The sequence below is a fragment of the Ammospiza caudacuta genome, chromosome 6 (genome assembly GCF_027887145.1).
Source record: "Ammospiza caudacuta isolate bAmmCau1 chromosome 6, bAmmCau1.pri, whole genome shotgun sequence".
Classification (NCBI taxonomy): Eukaryota; Metazoa; Chordata; class Aves; order Passeriformes; family Passerellidae; genus Ammospiza; species Ammospiza caudacuta.
This window is the reverse complement of record NC_080598.1, coordinates 43285605-43307716: the sequence shown is the minus strand read 5'-3', so window position 1 is coordinate 43307716 and position 22112 is coordinate 43285605. Positions and strand designations below refer to the sequence as shown.

Below are 22112 nucleotides of genomic sequence, written 5' to 3'. Positions count from 1 at the left end.
GTCCCCGTGCGAGCCGTACCTGCCCCCGCACGCTGGGCCGCGCCGGGCCGGGCGCACAAGGCAGCCCCGGCCCCTCCCGCCGCTTCCCCGTTACTACAACAACCGACGGGCGGCGGCCCCGCCCGGCGCGCAGCCGCCCCCGCCGCCTCACTGCGCAGGCGCGCTCGACCCCGCCCCCTGCCGGCGCTCCCACCTACTCCCGCGAGGTGGGCGGGAACGGGGCGGGCGCGCCTCCCGCGGGGCGAAGGATCCGATTGGCGGGAGGCGGTGTTACGTGCCGTGGCGCGCGCATGGAGCGGCGCGCAACGGCCAATAGGAGCGCTGGGCGGTGGCGCGGGCGGGAACGCCGCTGGTAGCGGGCGGGGACTCGGCCCGGGCCCGGCGGGCGCGCTTGGAGCCGGCCGGGAGGATGAGCCGGTTCCTGAACGTGCTGCGCAGCTGGCTGGTGATGGTGTCGGTCATCGCCGCCGGGAACACCCTGCAGAGCTTCCGCGATCACGGCTTCCTCTCAGAGAAGCTGTACACCGCCAGCCCCGGCCTCGGTAAGGGCCGCGCCGGCCGCCCTGGCGCCTGGAGGCCGCCCTCCAGCCGGGGGCCTTGGACTGTTCTCGGGGTCCCTCCTCTGGGGCTCGGGAGCTGCCCGCTGTCCCGGCGTGCGCCTCCACGGCGGGACGGGGGGTGGCAGGCAGGGCCGTGCGTGGTGTCCATGTGCTCCCTCCTTCTTTACGCAGTGAATGGGCTCCAGGCTCGGACCTTCGGCGTCTGGACCCTCCTGTCATCCGTGATCCGCTGCCTCTGCGCAATCGACATCCGTAACAGGACGTATGTAAAGCAGCACCTAAGAAATCCATTACTTCGCTTGCTAGACACAGCCTGAGCTTAGGGGGCGGCACAGAGGAGGGGGGGAATCAAAAGCTTTTCCTGAACTTTCGATGGCGTTGACAGCATTCTCGTGAAGAAGCTCAAATAGCAGTGTGGGATTTGCGCGGTAGCTGCTGCCCCCTTCTTCCTCTGTGCGGGGACAGGCTGCGCCGTTGAGTTCCGTCCTTAGCTCAGTCAGAAACAGGTAGATCTGAGAACCTCTTCCTTCTCTTACTGTCACCAATTTCTGAGCTCCAGCTTGGAAAGCATTTTCTGAATGCCGTTGCTGCTCTGTTAATTAAGGAATTACCAATGCTGTGGTGTGACTGATGCTCAATACTTTTACTACGACAGCTCAGCTAAAGACTGGGACAGTTTTAGCTGCCCCATTGCAGTGGTCTGAACCAGTTGCTTTCTTTCCTACACTTACCTGGGGCTGACAGCAAGGCCCGAGGGGCAGCCTGATGCTGAGTGGGAGACACACCATTTCTCCCTGTGCTAACAGAAGAGAGGGGTTTCTGAGAGGGATTTCTAAGCAAGATGACTTGAGGTCTGTGCTAGACAAAGCCTTTATTGGAGGTTGCTAAAATGCTTTTGGCAGTGCTTCCCTCAGCCCTGCAGCAGAAGTCACTGTTCACCTGGTGGTATGTGCTTGGATTGCCCAGGGTTATCCGAGGTAGGGAGGTGCAGGGACCAAACAATATGTTTTTAGGGGGTGGTGGCAATGCCATTTATCAAGAATCAGTTGTTTCTTTGAGGAATTTTATCTTGCATCTCTTGAACCTGCTCCCTTTTCACCAGCCGTGGCCCATAGAGGGTAGCAGAGCACAGGTGGGAAGACACTGGGTGATGCCGCCTGAAGTCAGCCAAGTCCTGCCACCCTAGTTCTCTGCTCATCCTGTTCTCACCTTCTTTATGTGTGTGCACATACTTCTCATTTCACTGGTGCCCTACTCGTGCTCTTCACCTTCCTTCAGGCCAGATAATGCCTGTGAATTTCAATGCACCATTGAACATGCTGCCCCATTCTCCTCTCAGCTGTTGCCCAGGAAGATTTTGCACCTCACTAGGCAAGGGACAAAGTCCCCTCTGTGCTGCCAGTGAGATCAGATATGGCAGCATGCAGGTTTGTCTTTTTTCCCACTCAGCCATATTCATGCCCATAGTATGGTACGATAACCTGCTTTTTTCTGCTCTTCAACAGCCTCTATCACATCACACTCTTTACCTTCTTCTTGGCCCTTGCTCACTTCCTTTCTGAGGTCTTCGTATACCACACTGCAGCCCTGACAATTGGAGTCATGGCACCCCTCATGGTAGCAAGTAAGTAGAGCTCTGTATCCTCCCCCTGCATACTCTCCGTGGAGCTATGACAGCCCAGAAAAACTGCGCGTGCAGCTATGGGCTGAGGGGAGGGCAGGATGCCTCATCTCTTGTCCAGCATTTTCTACACAATCCATCCTCTATCCCTGTCACAGGTTTCTCTATTTTGGGGATGTTGATTGGACTGCAGTACCTGGAGGTAGAAGAACTATCACAAAACAAGAAGAAAAACTGAAGTTGAGAGCTTTTAGTGGGTCAGTGTCATCTTCTGCCTTCACTGCCAGACTTCCACAAAAGCTCAGCTGAACTTCTCCAGGACACCAGTCCCACTGGTGGGTCGATGTTGGACTCTGTCAATCACTGTCATTACCAAGTTGTTTTTGTCTTGTCCTGGCAACATTTCAACTGACTGATGTCAAAGACCAAGTCCCAGAGGAGTTTGTGTCAAAGCTTATGGGAGGCAGTTGGTGACTGAGTCCCTGGGTAGCAGGCAAAGCCTCTGGCATGCCCAGAGCACTAAGGACTTCTCTCCTAGTGTGCCTGTGGGGACAAGGTGCAGAACTATCCAGGATGTGCTGAACACTTTGGACCAGAAAGAGAGAATGGGTGCTGGCCCAGGCATTGCTGTGTAACTTGCATGTGTGTGTTCCCCAGGGGCCATTTCTAATAAATGAGAAAAAACTGCAGTGGGCTTTGTTTGTCTTTCTGCTACACAGCAGTGGGTAGAAGACCAAAGCCAACAGCACCTTCCACTGTATGCTGCAGAATATATAATCTCTCTTTACAACAAACCTACCTTTCCCTGAGTCCTTTCCCACAGTCCTTGCCTCCAGGTCTGTGTAGCAAGTTATAACTACAGAAGATTGAGAAAACAGGAATAGGTTCCTTAGAACTAGAAAAATAATGCCCAAAACAGTGGGCAGCACACAGAATCCAGAAAAAAACCCAGGAACTCCTAGCTGGGAAGTTAATTCACATGCAGAAGAAAGAGGAAACAAAGGAAAAGAACATAGCAGTAGCACTGGGCAGAAAGATGATTCTTCTGTTCTGCAGAACATTTAATGAGCCACATATAGACTGTTTCCAATGATTTAATATGAATACATCAGGTTTCATTGCACACTTCAGATGTTTATATTTTACATTAAAATTTCCATTGAAAATCATTCTAAACCCCCATTCTCAATCCCAAACTAGCAAAGATAGGACTTCAATCATAGAATATGCTGAATTGGTAGGAATTTATCAGGATCACAGTCCAACTCCTGGGCCTACACAGGACCCCTAAGAATCACACCATGTCCCTGAGAGTGTTGTCTAAGCACTTACTGAACTCAGGCTGTATCAAAATGTAGTGTATCAAAAAATGTTAAAATTTCACCAAAAAAAGTTTTGTCAAAAATAGTTTGTCAGAGAGGAATATTTTTAACCATTCCACCTCAGTACAGCTTTTGTCCCCTGCCTCAAATAATACATAAGTAACAGCATGATTTAAGGCATATTAGGACACTTGATGTCTCCAGCAGGGGTGGGATGCTGGAAAGGATGGAGAAGTGATAAAAGGATCTACAGTTGTGTTTAGAAGAGAAACAGCATACAGATGGGAAGTGTCTGTAAGCCACAAAAGCTGGTAAGTAGGCACCTTCTCCTCTATTATGAAGTGAGAATCTTGACACTGGAGCAAAGCTGGATTCCATCATACCCCTCTCTGTGGCTGCGAAGAGCAACACAGCCTTGGCTGGTTTTCTCAATATAACACTTCACAAAAGTTTGTATGTAATATTGAAACATGCAAAAAGCACCTTATTGTTAAGGATGAAGACATTGTCCTCAGCCCAGGGAAATAGTGGTTTAAGTCACTTTTGTTGCTAATGTAGTGATGAGCTAGATTTAGGCTGCAGAACTAGTCCTTGCCTCAAGCTAGAAGGCATATTGGTATCTCTTAATTACTCCTAATATGTAAGAACATCAGGGCAACCCCAGTGAATTCTGAGTAGAAGTTTATCCAGACTAAAGTGCTTTATCTGGGAAAGCCAAATAATAAAAGAAGAGCTGGCAGCAGCTGGTGCACTGCTTTGCACTTGCTGGTAAGGTACTGAGGCCTCTACTACTACCTGTGCAACACAGAGCACCAAGGGAACCAGGGCAGAGCAACCCCTTTTCCCTAGAGCCAGCTCTTCCAGGGCTGCTCACAGAGTTAAGTGTGATCCAGCTTCTGCCTTCCACCTCACAGCCACATGCAAGGTGCCACCATCATGCTCAGGGTTAGCCTGGTACTGTGGCTTGTCTCTCAGCACATATGCTTTTTCCAAGCATACATGGTGGGACTGGGAAGACACAGCAGATTTTCCCAACTTTTCCTCCCAAACACCAAAACAGCATGATGCAAGGCTAAAAGTGATGAAAGCAAACCCCCCTCTTGTTTTGCTCTTTCACACTTTCCCCAAACAGTTCACAGGGCTCCTGTCCCAAGGCTGCTCCCCTCCCATGGCATGCATGTGACAGGAGGATGGTGCAGGTGGAAGAGATGGGAGTGAGGGGGGCTGTATCTCCCAGCTTTGCCACCCCTTCACTTCACAGCCGTGATTCCTCAAGGACTATGGGATTAGTGTAGGCTTCTGGCAACACTTTCTGCAAGTCAGAGAAAAACAGTATGGTTAGGATCCTGGCTGGCCAGAGCCTGGGTAGTTCATAGCTCCCTACTACTGCAGAAATCCCCAAAGAAGAATCACCATCCTCAGACAATGCTGCTGGTTCCCTCTTCCTTCTCTTGCCACTTTGACTGCCCAGGCAAGGGGCACTGGGGTAGCAGGGCAGTGCAACATCCAACTGTTTAAGCTACTTGCTGTAGTCCTCAGAGCACTACTGTGGTCTGCTAATTCACTGTGGGGCTGATACCACTGGAGGGATCAGATCCACAGCCAGCTCACCAACAACATTTCACTGTGACACAAGCTCAGCTTCAAGCATGAAGCTGCAGGGCCAGTTCCCTGGGCAATGGAAAGTGCACTCCATGCCATGAGGCAGCACAGTGTCTGTGCAAACACCAGAGAGAACTTGCTGTCTTTACAACCTGAGGAGGCTCAGCACAACCACTAGTTCCCCTGTGTTCTTACTCCAGCCTGTTTGAGGCCTCTTCAACTCCCAGACACATCACTTATCTTGCTCTTCTTCCAAGTCTTTTCATCCCCACCCCCACTGCCCACTGAAGTGCTGGCCCCCTCTGTCCTGCTTCTTCCCTTTCCCCAGCTTGGATTTATGGCTGAGATAATTCCACAGAGCAGTGCCTTCTTCAAAGTTCACTACTCGTATCTTAAAGAGATGTAAGAAATAAGAGGCAAACATACAAAAGATTTTTTTTCTCCATAAATCCTGTAGAAGAACCAACCTAATTTCTTTGAACCTTAAGATGGAGCGAGCTTTTCCCAGAGGAAAATCAAGGAAAATGGAGACTGCTGCCCAATTACCACCCCATCCTCTGTTTCATGAAACAGCCAAACTGTTGTAATTCCAGTTCAGCTTTCCTGGGTGGAGTTTGACAAACTCAGCTTCTGAGTCTTTCTGGGGTGTGTTAGGATTAAACTTGAGACATTTTTTTCCCCTAGTAGATTTTGGAAAGCATACTTCTCAAGTTCTAATTCTGCGTACAGTGAGACACAGCCCAGCTGTCACCAATTCAGAAGACAGCACACAGACTTGTAAGGGTTAATGTGGAGTCTCCTGCAGCCTGGGCTCTGAGTTTACTCACTGTAAGGCAAGACTGATATCTGAGGCAGAAATCAAAGGTGCACAGGAAAGAGGTTCACATGCCCAGTGCAGTTCAAGAGAAATCCAGGCAGCATGGAAGGAAGAGATAGGAAACAGTCTCATTTTGAGTAGGCCCTTACACAATCTGTAGGTGAAAAGGTCTTACAGAAGTCAGCAGCAATATCCCAAAGCAGAGAGTGAGATAAGGAAAGCGCCAAAAACATGTCTGAAAGCAAAAGCCAGGAAGTGCAAAGAGGGAACTTAAGCAGGAAGGGTAGGGGGGATGCATGAAGTGGTGCAAGAGGTAGGAATAAGGGGAAATCCACACTTAGACTTCAGAAACTCCACCAGAATGCACCATGGAAGCACTCAAGCAACTCAGACCAGGTTTCTCAAGCACCTCTGGGGTCTCAGCACCAGTTATCTGCTGTGGAACTACAGGAGCAGAGATTTAGATCAGAAAGTCTGCAGGCCTCCACCACCTTGGAAAAGGAAAGCTTCTCTCACAGCTGTGAGTCACAGTACTGGAAAAGGGCATACAGATGGCCTGCCTATGGCTTTGGGACAGGAGAAGGCTGCTTGCCACATAGTAAACAGAGAAATGGAGTAGGGAAGTTTGGGAAGCAGAGAATGGGTACACATTGTTTGTGCCTACTACACAAAACTCCAGCATTTTTTTATCGGCAGTATTTCACTAGAGGCCAAGCATGGTGCAGCTTCCAACAGACTCCAGTAAGCTACTGAGGGTGGACACTTGTCCTAAACAAACTATGGAAGATCAGCAAAGGTACTTTTTCTTAATGCAAAAGAACAGTACAAAAAGGTATGCATGGATGCTGCAAATCACAAGCAAATGAGCACAAGCAGTACACAGCATATTCATGAGTATAATGTGCATGCTCAATCAACTGACACTACTACGAAATCTTAAGGCACAACTCTGGAATGGCTTCAGATGCATTTACAACAAAGGCAGCACACAAACAGCCTCATTGTCACATGAAACAGGCATTTGATTCAAGTATCCAGAGATACAGAAAGCTAACCCAGCTGGAGCTCTGGGAACTGAGGCAGAGACAAAAGTGGGGAGGATTGTTGGGACCACATTACAGCTAAATTAATAGAGGACAAGGTGTACACAAGGCCGTTAGGTTAATTTCATCTACTAACTGCAACACTTGTTTAATTATAACCACAGCAGATGAGGGCACCAATAGAAGACAAACTGCTACACAGCCAATGGTAGAGTGCTTCAGTGGAAAGTGAGATCTGCACAACTCCACAGCTCTGCATGCTCTGGAGGCTCACAACTGACTCTGAGTCTTCTCCTTGCAACAACCACAGAATTGTTTATGCTGAAGAAGACTCTTAAGATCACCAAGTCCAACCATTACCCAGCACCACCAAGTCCACCACTAAACTGTGTCCCTAAAAACTGCATCTACACGTCTTATAAATACCTCCAGGGATGGTGACTCTAACATTTCCCTAAGCAGCCTGTTCCAATGCTTGACAACCTTTTCAGTGAAGAAATTTTCCTAATACCCAATCTAAATCTCCCATGGTGTAACTTGAGGTTGTTTCCTCTTGTCCTATCACCTGTTACTTGGGAGAAGAGACTGACCCCCCGCTCACTATGACCTCCCTTCAGGTTGTTGTAGAGAGTAAAAAGGTCTCCCTTGAGCCTCCTTTTCTCCAGGCTAAACAACCCCAGCTCCTTCAGGTGCTCCTCACAGGACTTGTGCTCCAGATCCTTCACCAGCTCCATTGCCCTTCTCTGGATATGCCCCAGCACCTCAATGTCTTTCTTGTAGTGAGGGGCCCAAAACTGGATACAGGACTTGAGGTGCAGCCTTACCAAGTACAGGTGGACAAACCCTTCCCTAGTCCTGCTGGCCACACTGTTTCTGACATAAGCCAGGATGCCACTGGCCCTCTTGGCTACCTGGGCACACACTGGCTCGTGCTCAGTGGCTGCTGACCAGCATCACCAGATCCTTTTCCAATGGGCAATTTTCCAGCTGCTCTTCTCCAAGCCTGTAGCACTGCTTGAGGCTGTTGTGACCCAGCTGCAGGATCCAGCACTCACCTTGTTGAACCTCATAAATTACCTCAGCCCATGGATCCAGCCTATCCAGATCCCTCTGCAGAGCCTTCCAACCCTCCAGCAATACTCCTGCCCAATTTGGTGTTTGGTCTGCAAACTGACTGAGAATGGACTTGATCCTCTCATACTGGTCATCAACAAAGGCATTAAACAGGACTGTCCCCAATACTGAGCCTTGGGGCACAGCACTGGTGACCTGATGCCAGCTGGATATAACTCCATTTACCAACACTCTCCCTGCCCATGGGACCTTTCCTCACACTTCCATCAAAGTATCGCAGCTTCATGGTCCCTGCAGAACATGCCCTAATCTTAGCAGGGTTAAGGCTGATTTTCCCAATTGACTCACTCTTTGCCTGTTAGTCCTGTTGGCTGTGGCACTGTATGATACACACAGTCTATCACACCTTGAAAAGCAAAGGGTAGCATGGATAACTTAGTAGACCAGCCTGTGGCACAGAGGGCAGTGAGTAGTAAAGGATTCCACCCCAAAACCAATTCTTTAAAGGGTTCCTGGTATCACCTCCAGCCAAGAATCTGCACTGTAAAAATGACAGAGAAGTGACTCCAAATGTCTGCACCTCCTCTCCCTAACAAATGACTGACAGCTCAGTTCTTAATCTGCTCCAGCACCAGGCTTTTCTTTGGTGCACCTAGTTGAATCTCTACATCTCTGTCTGACATAGTCTAGGGGGATCTCCACTCTGTTCTTGGAGGCTGTCTTGTCCTTCCTCTCAGCTGAGTACCTGAGAAGACCAGAAAGATTCTTGATACTCTACAGCCATTGCAGTCACCCCAGAAATGCCATTGGCTTCATGCCTGTGACACCCTGGGAACATTCAAAGTAGATTGGTGCAATTATCCTACCTTGGTGTGTATAAGCTAGTGAGCAGGAGTGGCAATTGATGGGGTTAGATTTACAAGCTACAGTCCCATAATCCATGATCTGATTGCTGCCTTGGAGTCTCTGTAATGACAGTCACAAGTCAGAAAATATGGAGGCAAGTAGGAAAAGAAATTAAAGCAGAGCAAAATAAGGAAGGGAAGCAGACAATGGAAGAAACCAGTCAAATCACCCAAGCATGTGTAAGGCAGCTGTGCCACACAGAAAAGCCCCAGTACCTGACTTTGCCAGAGCTCTCCACAAAGGCAGCACACAGCGCCCAAGCCCAGCTGGCTGATCCCCTGGCCGAGGCTTCCATCTTAATGCAGAATACCAGATTCAGCCTACCATCAGTCAGTTGAGCACCTGCAGTTGGTTGTTAAGTTTGAGAATACTCAGGTGAGCTCAGCCATGTGGAGGACACATTTGGGGGTGTTGGTGAGGTGTGCAACATGACTTTTTCCGAGCATGTCTCCTCAGGGGGAAGGAGCTGCCAGTGAAATTTTTGACTGACTGAGACCTGTTATCCCACACACATCCCTCTGGTTCTTACTACTGTCAGTTCTGGAGACTTTGAGGATTATAAAATTGACATTGCACCACCTTTGCTCTGGTCTCAACACTCTTCCCCATGCAGCAGCAAGGTCTTGCAATAGTACTCAGACTGAAAAGGATTAGGCAGAAATGTACAATTCATCTGATGAGAGAAATGTCTGATAAAAGAAAAGGATCTACTACTAGAAGGCATCACCTTCACTCAGGCCTTCCACATCCATGTTGTGATTTCAGCTCACAGTGCCGCCAGCATTGGAGAAGGGCAGCACTGTCTTCTGAATAGACAGCAGAGAACTGAGATTTTCACACTTTGCTAGTCATGGTTGCTGATGGTCGCCTAAACATTGAGTGGATATCTCTGCTAACATCCTAGAAGAGGAGCCCAAAGTAATACAGAAAATAGCCTCAAGGAACCAGTCCCCTCCCTTTCCCGCATCTTCTGACAGTATCCACTGCAATTAGTTCACCCACATGCAAACAACTGCATTTATTGCACAGTACATTACACCCCAAGCTCTGGTGTGCAAGTATGAACTAGCAGCCTTGTCAGCAGCACTATGCCAAGTGTGAGCAGCCAGGTTGCTCAAGCCCTCACTTAGGCTTTGGCACCTTAGCTTCCTCCAGTCACATACACTGAACCCCACTTCACAGCTAAGGGCAAGGAGTAAGAGGAATAACCTAACAGCCTAGGGGCCTAGAATAACAGTTACTCAGCTCTACAAAAGAGCAAAGCACTGAAGGCCTCAACACATTGTCAAGGGAGAGAAGCAATCACAGCACTGCCCTACATCTGGCCCTAGCTGGTATGAAGATGTGTGAAACCCTGCAGAACCCCAGAGCCTACAGATTCTGCATGACATTAACACTGAGCAAACAGAGGCCCAGCAGCTGGCAGAGCTGGGATTACATCCAGTTTGAAAATGCCAACAAAGAGCTTCCCCACAAGCCACCCCTTTTCCTAGAAAGGAGAGAGGTTGGGTGCTGTCCTGAGCTAATAGCAGGGGCACAGCAGGGATTGAAGGGGGATTTACTCACTGTCTGTTCATTTTCCAAATTGGCCCGTTGTCTTCGGAGATCAGCCTTAATGAATGCTGGAACAGAGGGAGGAAGAGAGATGTGAAGGCAGTCAAGTCACCATGCAGGGCCCAAGTCAATTTCCTCGGGCCTCAAAGGAGCAGCAGAAGCCCCAGAAGAGACAGAAACATATTACAATGAGCAAGAGAAATCACTCTCCTGGACAAGGCTGAGAACACTTCTGAAACAGGCAGGATAGAGATTCTTTATTGCAGCTTTAGAAGATGCAACTTTGAGACCCCAGCCAGAGCCAGGGAAAAAAGCCTTGGCTCTTCTTTGTAAGCAGAGCAGATGCTTAAAGAGGAACAGCACTGCTATGGGACTGCTGTGTGGGTTCTGCCCTTTCCTGCAGGCACTGTGAAGCACAGACAGATGACTCTTCAATGAATTAAGTTGAAAAGAGGGTACATTATTACAGCACCGAACACGTGCAGAATCATTTCCAAAGGCATGTGCAAAAAAGTCACAAGTTCCTGCTCTCTATTTATCCAAAAAGTTATTACACACTCAAGTGGTTTCCAGGATGGTTTCTACAATGATTATTACATAAATATTAGCTCTTGCCTGGTATTATAATTAGCTGAACATCCATTACAGCTGTGCAATTGTCCTCTTTAATTGGGTCAGTGGCCCTCTGAGGAGGAAGTAAGATGTCTTCCTCATGGTAAACTCTTAATCTGTGTCTAGTTGGCAGGGCTCCTTGACTTGCTGGTCACAGTCCAAACCTCCTCTCATTCTTGGAATCCAGTGGTATTTATGGTTCCTGCACTCTTACAATACTTAATTTATCACCTGTCATTGCCAACCTTGTTTCAGTTATCCCCACCCAGCATCAATTAGTTTCCTTGTTAAGCTCTAATCACAGCATATGATCTTTGCTAACTACATTTCTAACTTAACCCTTTGACTCAACTGCACACAAAAGCCTCCAATGAATATGTCAAGCCCAAGGCAAAGTCAGAGCAAAAGACTTAAAATTTTAATTACCTGTCATAATGGTCCCCAGAAACAGGACAGAACAAAGCAAGAGGTTTCCTGCCTTTGTCTCAAAGCGATCCATGATTTGCCCTTGGCTAACAGTCAAGGCAATACCAAAAATCTACAAACAAACAAAGGTAATGTCAAGCTATACTGCTATTATAAAGCAGCCCAAACCCTTTCCAATCTTTACCAAAGTATCAGAGCATACAGGCCAGTCAAACAGCTGGCCTAGTCAGGCTAAAGTTTGATTATAAATACATTCAGGGGCATCTCCTTGCAGCTAATGGAATGACAGATGACCCTGATGGGTGGAATCTCATCTCTCACTGGAGACAAACCAGAACTCTTAAGAGCTATGTTGGAAAAGGCAAGGATGACTGGCACCCTGAAGTATTTTCTTAAACAGAATGAGTGCCACTACAGAAATGCCATGAGGAACATCATTCTAAAAACCACGTCCCAGGCTGCTTAGATCTGCAGTACATTACACCATAATGGACAAGAAATAGGACTCAAGGCTTGGAACTACAATCTCTCTGCCTAAAAGGAGGCAAGCAGAGGGAAAACAGCACACCTACCTGTGCTGAGACATTAAGGAGCCCTGATGATGTTCCTTCTGATTCTGGGTATGTCAACTCTGCAGCAAACTCAAAGCCCAGGGGAAGGTATCCTGTCATGAAAAACCTGTAATGAAGTACATAGAAAGGAAGACTCAGCAACTGCCAAAGGAAGACTGAAGAGGTACAGTATAGACCGTAACTCTAAGCAGCATCACCCCCAGCACAAACAGCCATGCTAGCCCACATGCTTTTCACTCTTGTCCACTGTCATCTATGGGGCTGTGGGTACCACTTGCTTCCCAAAAGCTTCCACTTACCTGGAACAATTAAGCTGAGCAGGGTCACGATAATGTCCCTCACTCAAATGAGACACATACAAGTGAGAGATGGGAAGGGCAAATAGGAGCCATTCAGATGCCATGGCTCTTCCCAGTCCCTCCCACAGCAGTTCTGCCTCCCTGCTTACCCCCTCCCATCACATGCTGAGGAAAGCAGCCTGCACATGGACTTACCCCAGCAACCCAGCGGTCACAAAGACCACCCAGAGGTGGCCCAGGCTCAGAGTGAAGGTATAGACTATCATTCCCACCAGAGACATGATATAGACAACTAGCGTTGTTTGCCTGCAAGAAAAACCAAACAGGGTTTTATTTAATCCAGTCCTCCTTTTTGCCCACAGATCTTAGTATAGCTTGTAGCACATGGGTAAAAAAAAAAAGCATTTAAAAGTTACACAGTCTCTTGGCACTCATGCCCAGACAGAGGAAATGGACTGACAGACAGCATGGAAAGGCCTGCACACAGAGCAGCACAGGAGAAGAAGAAAGATCCTACCACAGGTTGACAGGTGCCTGGTCATATATGGTACATGGCACTTGAGGGAGAGAACAAGAGCCAATTAAGGAGATCATTAATCTTTCTTGGGCATCCTCTATACTATAGTCGGTTGAATATACTTACTTATAAGCAGGAGCCAAGGAGATCAAGCACTCTCAAGCAGGAAAGTAAAGAGGTGTCAACACTGCTAGAGTCTTATGGGCCTATATTTTTCAGTGCTGTCTGAAACAGCTTTCGTTGCTGCTCCTTTCTGTTGTTTAAACCACCTGCTGTATTTGGAGAGGTGACATGCAAGCCAGGTTGCCCTCACAGCCTCACCCTCAAGCCACGCGAGCATTTAGCATTCAGCCAACAGCAGCTGAGGCACAAGCTCTTGTCTGGGTGCAGAGGAGAGCAAGACACCCTGTGCTCAGGAGGTATGCCAGTCACACCCTGGGAACAGCCAAACCTGCAGCCAGGCCATGCAAGGATCATCAGTGAGCTCAGCACTTCGAGACACAGGCAGCAGCCCAGGCCAGCTTTCACCACAACATTTAGAAACTGTCATCCTTGACTACACACCAAGAAAACCCTTCCCACATTAAAAAAAAAAAAGGCTCTTTTTAGTACAAGAGGCAGCAGTAAGTCTTCCCAGTACATAGTTTTGATGAGGAAAAGGAGGGAAAGGAGGAAAAGGTAAATACTTTACCTGACTGAAATTCCACCACGATTTTGAAAGCAAAACAGTTACCAGAGTCGATAAAACCTCTTGATCACAATCTTTTAGGAAGAAGTTACATGTATTACCACAAGCTACTTGTGTACTTTCTCCCAAACTTAAGTCTTAATCCATTAAAGAATGTGTTTGATATCAGTTCCTAGAATTCCACTGAAGAAATTAAATCTCAAACTATTTTCACTTTTCCTTTTTAATGTAAATGATAACTGTCAAAAATCTAACCCAAGTATGCACTAAGTATTACAATGTGTAAGAAAATGTTTCCAGTACACTGAATTACTACAGATAAATCCAGACTGTTCCAGCTAAGGTTCTCTCCTCCTTCACTGCTGCAATGACTGCAGTCAGTGGGGCACATTCTCACCCAAACATAGGCCTGAGAAGCTAATTTCAGCCTTCAGCTATTGATCCATACTTACAAGGTTCACCAAGCTCATTTAATATATTGAAAGACTAAACAACATGCTGTGGCGAGCATGTTGTGTATTTTGTTTTGTAAACTTGTTGTGTATCAAAGGAGTAGTTAAATCTCTTTAACCTCCAATGCTGTATCATTTCTAGAGTATGTTCTTTCCAAAGTTTTCACTAAAGGAAAAATTCAGCTATGAAGACAGCATAAAGGGACTGCTTACTTCTGTTATAATCCATTGCAGAGAGCTGCTACATGGTTGGCACAGTGCCTGGAGGCTGCAGAAGGAGAAGAGCTGAAAGACCGACTGAACAAACAGCATCCCCAGAGAGTGAAAGAGATGCAAGCAAAAGCTTTTTTCTGCTCAATACAGGTTCCTCAGGTATGTCCCATGAGTTCTTACGCCTCTCATGCCCTGACAAGCAGCCGTGGAGGTAAGAGATGATTACAAAAGGAGTTCAAAGCTAGAATTACAGTTCTATACTTGGGCTACATGAACCAAGTTTGAACTGGGTGCTCCTTCCACAAGCAGGAGTCTCCAAACTACATAGCAATTAGTGCTAAAATACTGTGCAGGCCTCCAAGAGGTGGCTGCAGCCTTTGGTTGAAGTTTAGTCACTGCCAGCAGGGACACACAGCCCATGGAGTTTTATAATTTTTTTTCTCACCACAGCCAGTTTGGGCTCAGTGCTCAGTGCAGAGGTCTCAGGACAGTCACAAAAAATCTCACTCAGTTTTCTAGTGTTATGGTTCAAGTATTCCAAGGGATTTGTATCTTATTCAGTGTCATGACAGCTGCCAAGTGTTGCACTTCACCCTTCATCTCCAGGCAAAGGTGATGAATGAGACAGTGACCAGATGTGGTCAAGACTTTGTTTCACATTGATGCTATGTCATTAGTCAAGCTGCAAGAGAGGAGTTCAGTTCCCAGAACGTGCTGTGCCCCACAGAGAGCTAGAGCAGGCAGACTCATAGCTGCAGGAAAACTCTTGAAGGTGTTCTTCACTGAAACTGCAGAACTGTGTAGAGGACAAAAAGGAGAAAACTGATCCTGCCGGGGGTACCTCATGTATCAAGTTTTCCTGAGTCATTAGGCTGCAGAAGGACAAAATTAATCAACAGACCTTTGTAAAAGAACAAGACCACAGGCTTGAATGTTGTGGGAAATACAGACCAGGAAGCACCCTGAAGCCATGAACTGCTGCCTGCTCACCACACACCCTCACAGGATCTGAACAGAAAGCAGTGAATGCAAATCCTGCTGCAGGAAACAGCCTTAAGCACACAAGCAGACTTCTCCTAAACCTGAAAGGCTTAAGACTTAGACTTCAGCAAAACCCTCCTTCCCCGAGCATACCACTGATGACAAGAAAAGGAGATTTAGAGCTCAGCAGTCCAAGAAAGACACAAAATTTTGAATAGGGTTTAACTGAGATACTGGAAGACACTGGTGCACAGCAAAACAAAATCCCCTGGGGAAAGACACAGAGGCAGAGCGTTCTCAGGAAGTGGCCTTTGACACCCTGTTCACTAGAGAACAAGAATACTCTGTAGCCATAGGGGCACTGGAGCATGGAAAAATGCCCAGGTTTAGCTTAATAAGCCTCTTATCATAGCCATAAATCTCATGGGAATGAGAAAAGCATAAAGAAGAAGAAGCAGATTCACAGAGCACATCAGCACTGCATTCTGGTGTTTTTAGCAACCTACTGCCATGATGGCTCTACAGGGACTCACAATTTTCATTGTCTGGAACAGGGAACAGAGACTGTCCACTTAACAGGCTGATTAGTGCAGCGAGTACAGGCTGGAAGTTAGGCATCCTGCCACATTACCTTAGAGAAACTGAGATTAACCCAACCCTGTGCTCTGGGAAGGAAGCATTGCTACACAGGCACCAGTGCCAAGTCTCCGTGGCACAGCCAGAGGGAGATCTGTGAAGGACCTGACACACTTGTCACTTAGATGAACCTAACCAGCCCTGACATTCATCTGCCTTCCCAGTCACATTCCCAAACCTTCTGAAGAGGCAGATTAAAGGGCCTGCACAAGGGACTGTGAAAAAAAGAGACCTTGGGGGAAAAAGCCAGGCAGGGCCAGCACCCAGGGAACAGGGTTGAAATGAAGAACACATCTCCTGCTGTTCAGTCAGCTCCAGAAGAAGCCTCAGAGTAAGGAATGGGTATGGCCCAGCCCATGTCTCACAAGGTCACTTGGACAAAGAAAGCAAGTGACACGAAGGGATTGCAGCTGCAAAAACAAAGTCAAGCAACATCTGAGGCAACAAATGAACAAGCTGGGAGCGGGAGGTGGGATGAGGGGCACAGGCACATACAACAGTTTTAGCTGCTCACAGGGATGTTGTGTGCAGCTCCAGCATGCTCTCCTGTATGGACAGGGATGACGGATGGCCTCCACAGGCTTTGCCATGAGGACAGCACATTCCAGGCTGCACACAAGCCCAAACAAAGCCCTTGATCCTATGCTCCCAGGAGATGTCATTGCCGAAGAGACAGAGGTGTCAGATGTTGGAGAAAGGGATGAATTGGAGAAGACTGCTTTGGTTTTCACCACACCCTTATCCTTTGGCATTCAGTTTTATGCCACTTTCTTCCTGTATGAAGGTCAGAAGAAAGGACAGCCTTGGTAAATTATTTATATAAGACATATGGCAGGACAGAGTGAAGACATATTCACTACACAAGGACTAACCTTGTGTAAAACAGGCTATAAGAAGGCCCAAATTGCTGGTCAGGCTAAGCTGAGAGAGCACTCATCCTCTCACTTGGAAGAGAGCCAAGTGCCCCATCCTCCACCATCTTTTCTCCCTCCCCCAAATTTTTGTACTTTGCATCTGTACAGACCTAAAACACCTCTTGGGTCTTCTGCCTAGTCAATGGAGAGAGAGATGGGTATTTCTGACATCTTGCCTTATAGAGATGCAGCAATGAAGGCAGAGAGTGCTGACTGCAACCAGCTTGATCTGAGGCCATGTGAACACCGCACTTTAAAGAAAAGCATAACCAAAGAGAAGTGCTGATTAATTCAGTTCCCAAACACCTCATTCTGAGCCAGACTACCCTACCAACACCAATGCACCCAGCAGTCTCCAGGTGTCACAACCTCATCTGTCCTCTGAGCCAGGAACTTGATGTCAAAACTATAAGGGTCTTCTCCTGATTCTATGGTTCAAAGAGATGGAATGCTCTCAACAAGCCATACCACCAAAGGCAACCCCAATTCTTGCACTGCTCGCTCATCACTACATAACCCATGTGCTTATTTTAATGGACCAAATTTGCACCTGCTATTCCAAAAACAAGAACAGTGCAGGGACTTGCCTGCCAAATAAAAGCAAGAGTGCAAGGCTTATTGGTGCCCGAGCATGACAGATGGGGAAAGCCTGACTTAGCACAGCCTCACCCTTTCAAGGAACTGCTGATGGTACAGTAAAGATCAAACATGCATGTACAGCTCTGCAATTCCTTCTGTTATTAACCTTCCACTGCTCCCCTCAATCACAGCTGGATCCCATTCATTTGCTTCCCTCTCTCTCCAAGCTGACTAAAAAAAGGACTTAATATCTTTCCTTCCTGATTTTCATGTGCTTACCATTTTATTCTTGACACTATCTCAGCAACAGAGGGAAGGGGGAGGGTACCCACCTAGAACATCTGGCATCTTGACAGTTTTTTTAAAATAGACTTTTAAATGGGGCTAAATAAAGACTATGTAGCACTCAGGAAAAAAAAAAAAAAAAGTGCTAGTTTCACAGAAATCCATTTTGTAGGCTGTAATGGAGAACAAATTCTTAGCAGGGTTTTTCCTCACCTAAGGCTAAAACTATCTCCCAATAGGCCCTGGGGTCTGTAGAATAAACCCCACAGGTGACATTGTCCTATTCTTCTGCACTGTTAGCCAGCTCTGCCTACCTATGTAATCTCTCCAAGGAAGGAGTGGACGCAGAACAAATACAGGATTTGTGGATTTTTGTCTCTCTCCCATTCTCCCAAATTTCAAGTCCCAGCTCTGCATGGTGAGTCACAAAGCTCTTTGAGCCTTCATGCTGCAACCTAACCTCACTTATGGAGAACCAGGAAGATCATCCAGTCTAGCAGTGCCAGCTGAGGCTACCTTAACACTAGCCCTGGGCTGGAAAGACACAAGTGACATTGCATGGTTAGCAGTGCAGTTCTAACAGTTGTATTTCTATTTCCCAGGACTCCCACATGAGTACTACTCAGTGCCACAACTATCTAGACACAGCAACAAACAACCTGCCAATCCCAGAAGTCCTCACCTACTGTTATTTCTTATTAGAGAAGCCAGTTTTCTATTTCTGATCCCTGCACTGCACAGGGAGCTAGGGCCAGAGGCCACTTCAGAAGTTGCAAGCTCACAGCCAGCCAGATTAATCTAAGCTGTCTACAAGGAGAATGTGCATTTCTGGCCCAAGATATGAGGTAGGATAATGACAGTAGGACTCCCCCAGATGAAAAGCTGCTGCAAGGAATAAAACTCTGAAATTGCTTTCAAGTCATTACCAGCACATCACCAGTAAAGCCCCCTCTCACCCAACCTGCTCAGACAACAGGTTGTAGCACAGTTCTCAAAGCCAGCACAGAAATCAAAAAGCTAGGTGGACCCCAGTATAATAGACAAGAGTCTCTCTGTATCACCTGGGATATCCTACAGAGGTGTTTCTGAGGACCAGAAACAGTAGGACAAGCAAAGACTCTTAACTGTCCCTTTGCAGATGGCAAAGCATGCTGGCCAGATCTGCCTTCCCAACTCATAGGGCAACAAACACAGCCTCATCCACCCGTAACCCCAATAACCTTGTGCCTGCCCTAAATACAGCAGCACGCCACCAACACAATGCCTCTGGGCACTGGATTCAATGTGCCTTTCATTAACTGGACAAAAATTCACAGAGGCTGGTTTGTAAGGGCTGACAAATGGTCTGGTACAGTCTTGATTCTGCTTGTGCCAAGAACTCTCTCATCCCTGGCAAAGCAGTTATTGGGCCATCTCATCTTCTCTGTGAGCCTCCCTAGGGACCGCCAACACCAGATCTCGTATGGGCCCAGTGCTGGCTAATGCACAGCTCCAAACTTCACCTTACACTAACTGGGTTTGGAAGAACCCTATTTTTTTCCCTACAAATCCTCCCAATGATTCAGTCTCTACAGTGGCAACTTGCAGCTGCACAGGGTTCCTCCTTGCACAGTATTGAGGAAGAGCACAGTCACCAGGGCACAGGGGCAAACAAGGGACTTACTTGTAGGTTTTGGTTTTGTCCAACCAGATGCCAGAGATCAGAGCCCCAGCCATCCCCGACAGTATAATGGTGAGTCCAATCCTGCCAGCATTCACCTCCTCCCCCTGTGGTGAGACACATACACACTCACACAAGTGCAGGAGCTAACTCATAGCCAACAAAAAGCAAAGTGCACAAAACCCAGAGAGGAAGAGACAGCAAAGTTAGTCTTCTCACATGCTTTCTGCTGGTAACACACTAACCAGAACTAGCCTTTGCAGGAACACTTTTGGGCCCACTATGAGCCAGTGCTTTCTGGTCCATGAAAAAAAAAGTGGTGTGGCAATTATGTCTGAGCCAACTATGAGAAAAATGTGTGTATTGGCCAGCGTGAGCAGATAGTCTCAAAGGAGTTAGCATAAACTCTACGAAGCTTGCTGTTAGGATTTGGACCAGACAGACTAGGAAATACTGGGACTCACTATGAGGCAGAACAGAAAGGAGCTCTGTGGCATGCAGCACCAGCAGTGAGCTGTACAATAGCTCAGGTACAGAAGCACCCCATCCTTCTGCCACCAGAGCATGAGCATGGGCAACCTCCTGGAACAGATGTCTCAGCAGAAATCACAGTTAGAAACAAGTAGAGGAAATTACTGGAAGATTTTCTCACAACTAAATGCTTTCAATTAAGGTGCAAAGGAGCTGTCTTTTCTAGAGCTCATCAGCTTTTGCATGGGGTGGTGCAAAGGCAAAAAGGAACAGCCAACTTGTGCTGGACCCAACTTGTGTTGGACAGCAGCAAGCATCAGAGAGGGCCATGAGGGTTGGATGCACTTACTGGGTAGTGATGGATCACCATGCGGTTCAGCAGAGTGGACAAGGCGTAGAAACAACCTACATTCAGACCTGAGAAGGGGATAAAAATGCAGCATATTCAGAGCCTGCTCCTCTCCTTCTGGGCTGTGAAATGGTAGAAATGCAGAGAGAGAAATCTTTGGGACCATCAATCCAGAACAAGGCTACAGTGTCTCAGGAGAGTGAGCCAGACTGGCAGACATAGGATACTGAAAGAAACGCAGACCAACATCCAGGCCTCAGCATGCAGAAGGAAGAACCCTGCAGTTTCAGGATGGTTCCTATCTAAGCAGCTAGAGGAAGGGCTGTGCACATTTCTGGTACTGAAAGGTCTTGCAACTCCTTCACAAAGTTTCAACCCTCTGAGCAAACCTGTGAGCAGCCAGATTCGTCTTTTAGCACTGCAATTTTCTCCTCTGCTCCCAGCCAAGTAAAAAAACTAGAAAAGCATCTGCCTCAGCACCATACCTCGAACAAGGACCTGAGATTCAATTAACAACCGTGTCATTGACCTGTGTATTTTCCTCCCAGAGAAGAGCCTGGTCAGCATTCTCCCTGCTGACAGCCAGTAAATAACATTCTCTCCAAGGCAAGAAATGCCAGAAGACAACTGGGAACAAAGCTGATTGGTGAAGCACTGACAGCACTACCCTCAGGCACCTGGGCTGTGTGTCTGCATGGAAAAAGTCTTGCATTTTAAAAGCTATCACTGAGGCCTGAAAAAACCCCGTGAAAGTAACTGTGTTTCTGAAAGAGAACTTGCATTAACTGCTACAAGGATCAACCACCTGGTGAAGGTTTCTCAGTATCACCCAAGGTGAGAATGAAACTGTTGGGGTGATACTGGTCAAGACCTATTCAGACACTCAGCTGCATCTTACATGTAATTCTCGTTGGTTAAATGCCTTCCCCAAAGGGCAGAAAACCCAACAGCTTTGTTCAGCAGGCAGCAACATACACATGTGCACTGGACCAGCAGTACTGCAACGGCTCCACTCTCACCTTGGGCGATACTGAGAAACCTTCCCCAGGCTGATGAGGTCTGTAACAGTTAGATACTAACTTTCTTCTCAGAAAGTCATTTACATTTGCAGTTGGTTTATCTTCAAGGCTTCAGTGATTCTGATGGGTGGAGGGAAGGGGACAGATTTTACCACTGCAGCTCGTACATCTATAGGCTCCAAAAGGAGACATGGTTTTAAAGTCTGGCACAGATGCCTGAAATCCTGACAAAACAGATACATGTCAAGTTCCCCCTTCCTACTTTTCCTCTCTAAGCCTCAGCTAAAAGCAGAAACTAAGGATACAGGATACAGAAGTGCAGTCTAGCAGGCAGAGCTCTGACAGAGTGAACAAAGCTCTGAGCTTTGCTAACCCTGAAATCCCCTATCTCAAGTACTCAGCAATCCTGCACCTAGCCCAGTCTTCCACTGAGCACTGGATGTCTTTTGCAGTACACAGCACTATAAGCAGCCACAAGATTGGCAGCTGGAGGGTGCATCACACTACCTTCACACACCATCTCTGACAACATGACAATTTACTGTGATGGTGGTGAGGCACTGGAACAGGCTGCCCAAAGACATAGATGGAAATGTTTAAGGCCAGGCTAGACTGGACTCTGAGTGATCAGGTCTAGAGGAAGGTGTCCTGGCACATGGCATGGGGGTTGGAACTAGATGATCTTTAAGAGCCCTTCTAATGATTCTAAACCATTCCTTGATTAAGTAAAGCTCACTCCACAGCTGTATGGCACAGACAACAGACAAAGACTCTTATGCAAGTGATCCCAAATATTGCCCGTGACAATGTTTCCCACTTCAGAATTCTCTGTCAGAAGATTACAGGAGAGGCTAGAAAATTGAGTGACATGCTCATTAGGCAGGAGAATCGACCCAATCCTTACTAAGAGTTACTCAGAAGACTGGAAACTTGGGCAGGG

The 22112-nt window shown here is 47.3% G+C and overlaps 2 protein-coding genes across 4 annotated transcripts in view; one reads left to right on the top strand and one right to left on the bottom strand.

The window, feature by feature from the left end:
• The first annotated feature begins 364 nt into the window (after positions 1-364).
• On the top strand, positions 365-2870 carry ERG28 (ergosterol biosynthesis 28 homolog). Of its 2 annotated transcripts, XM_058807339.1 has the most exons (4): positions 365-542; positions 732-822; positions 2066-2184; positions 2340-2870. In XM_058807339.1, exons 1-4 carry the CDS (start codon positions 410-412, stop codon positions 2417-2419), a joined length of 423 nt encoding a protein of 140 aa, XP_058663322.1. In that variant the 5' UTR covers positions 365-409; the 3' UTR covers positions 2420-2870. The 2 variants fall into 2 exon arrangements, with proteins under 2 accessions (XP_058663322.1, XP_058663323.1); XM_058807340.1 differs by lacking the exon at positions 2066-2184.
• Positions 2871-3297: 427 nt separating this feature from the next.
• Positions 3298-22112, bottom strand: part of FLVCR2 (FLVCR choline and putative heme transporter 2) — a 34178-nt gene continuing 15363 nt past the window's right edge. Inside the window, exons 4-12 of one of the 2 annotated variants that reach the window (XM_058807406.1) lie at positions 20154-20221; positions 19337-19440; positions 12604-12714; positions 12110-12215; positions 11538-11649; positions 10512-10567; positions 8906-9005; positions 5933-5951; positions 4782-4815 (exon numbers count right to left, since the gene is read on the bottom strand). In XM_058807406.1, coding sequence (XP_058663389.1) covers positions 4782-4815; positions 5933-5951; positions 8906-9005; positions 10512-10567; positions 11538-11649; positions 12110-12215; positions 12604-12714; positions 19337-19440; positions 20154-20221 — 710 coding nt within the window. Of the gene's footprint in view, positions 4816-5932; positions 5952-8905; positions 9006-10511; positions 10568-11537; positions 11650-12109; positions 12216-12603; positions 12715-19336; positions 19441-20153; positions 20222-22112 lie in introns of both variants that reach the window. The other variant, XM_058807407.1, reaches the window with a different exon arrangement.

What these genes read in the sequence shown, in the direction of transcription:
- ERG28 (XM_058807339.1), top strand. Translation starts at nt 410, where the DNA reads ATGAGCCGGTTCCTGAACGTGCTGCGCAGCTGGCTGGTGATGGTGTCG. An exon ending in CACCGCCAGCCCCGGCCTCG is followed by an intron (nt 543 to 731) that starts GTAAGGGCCGCG and finishes TTCTTTACGCAG; the next exon opens with TGAATGGGCTCCAGGCTCGG. An exon ending in GGCACCCCTCATGGTAGCAA is followed by an intron (nt 2,185 to 2,339) that starts GTAAGTAGAGCT and finishes TCCCTGTCACAG; the next exon opens with GTTTCTCTATTTTGGGGATG.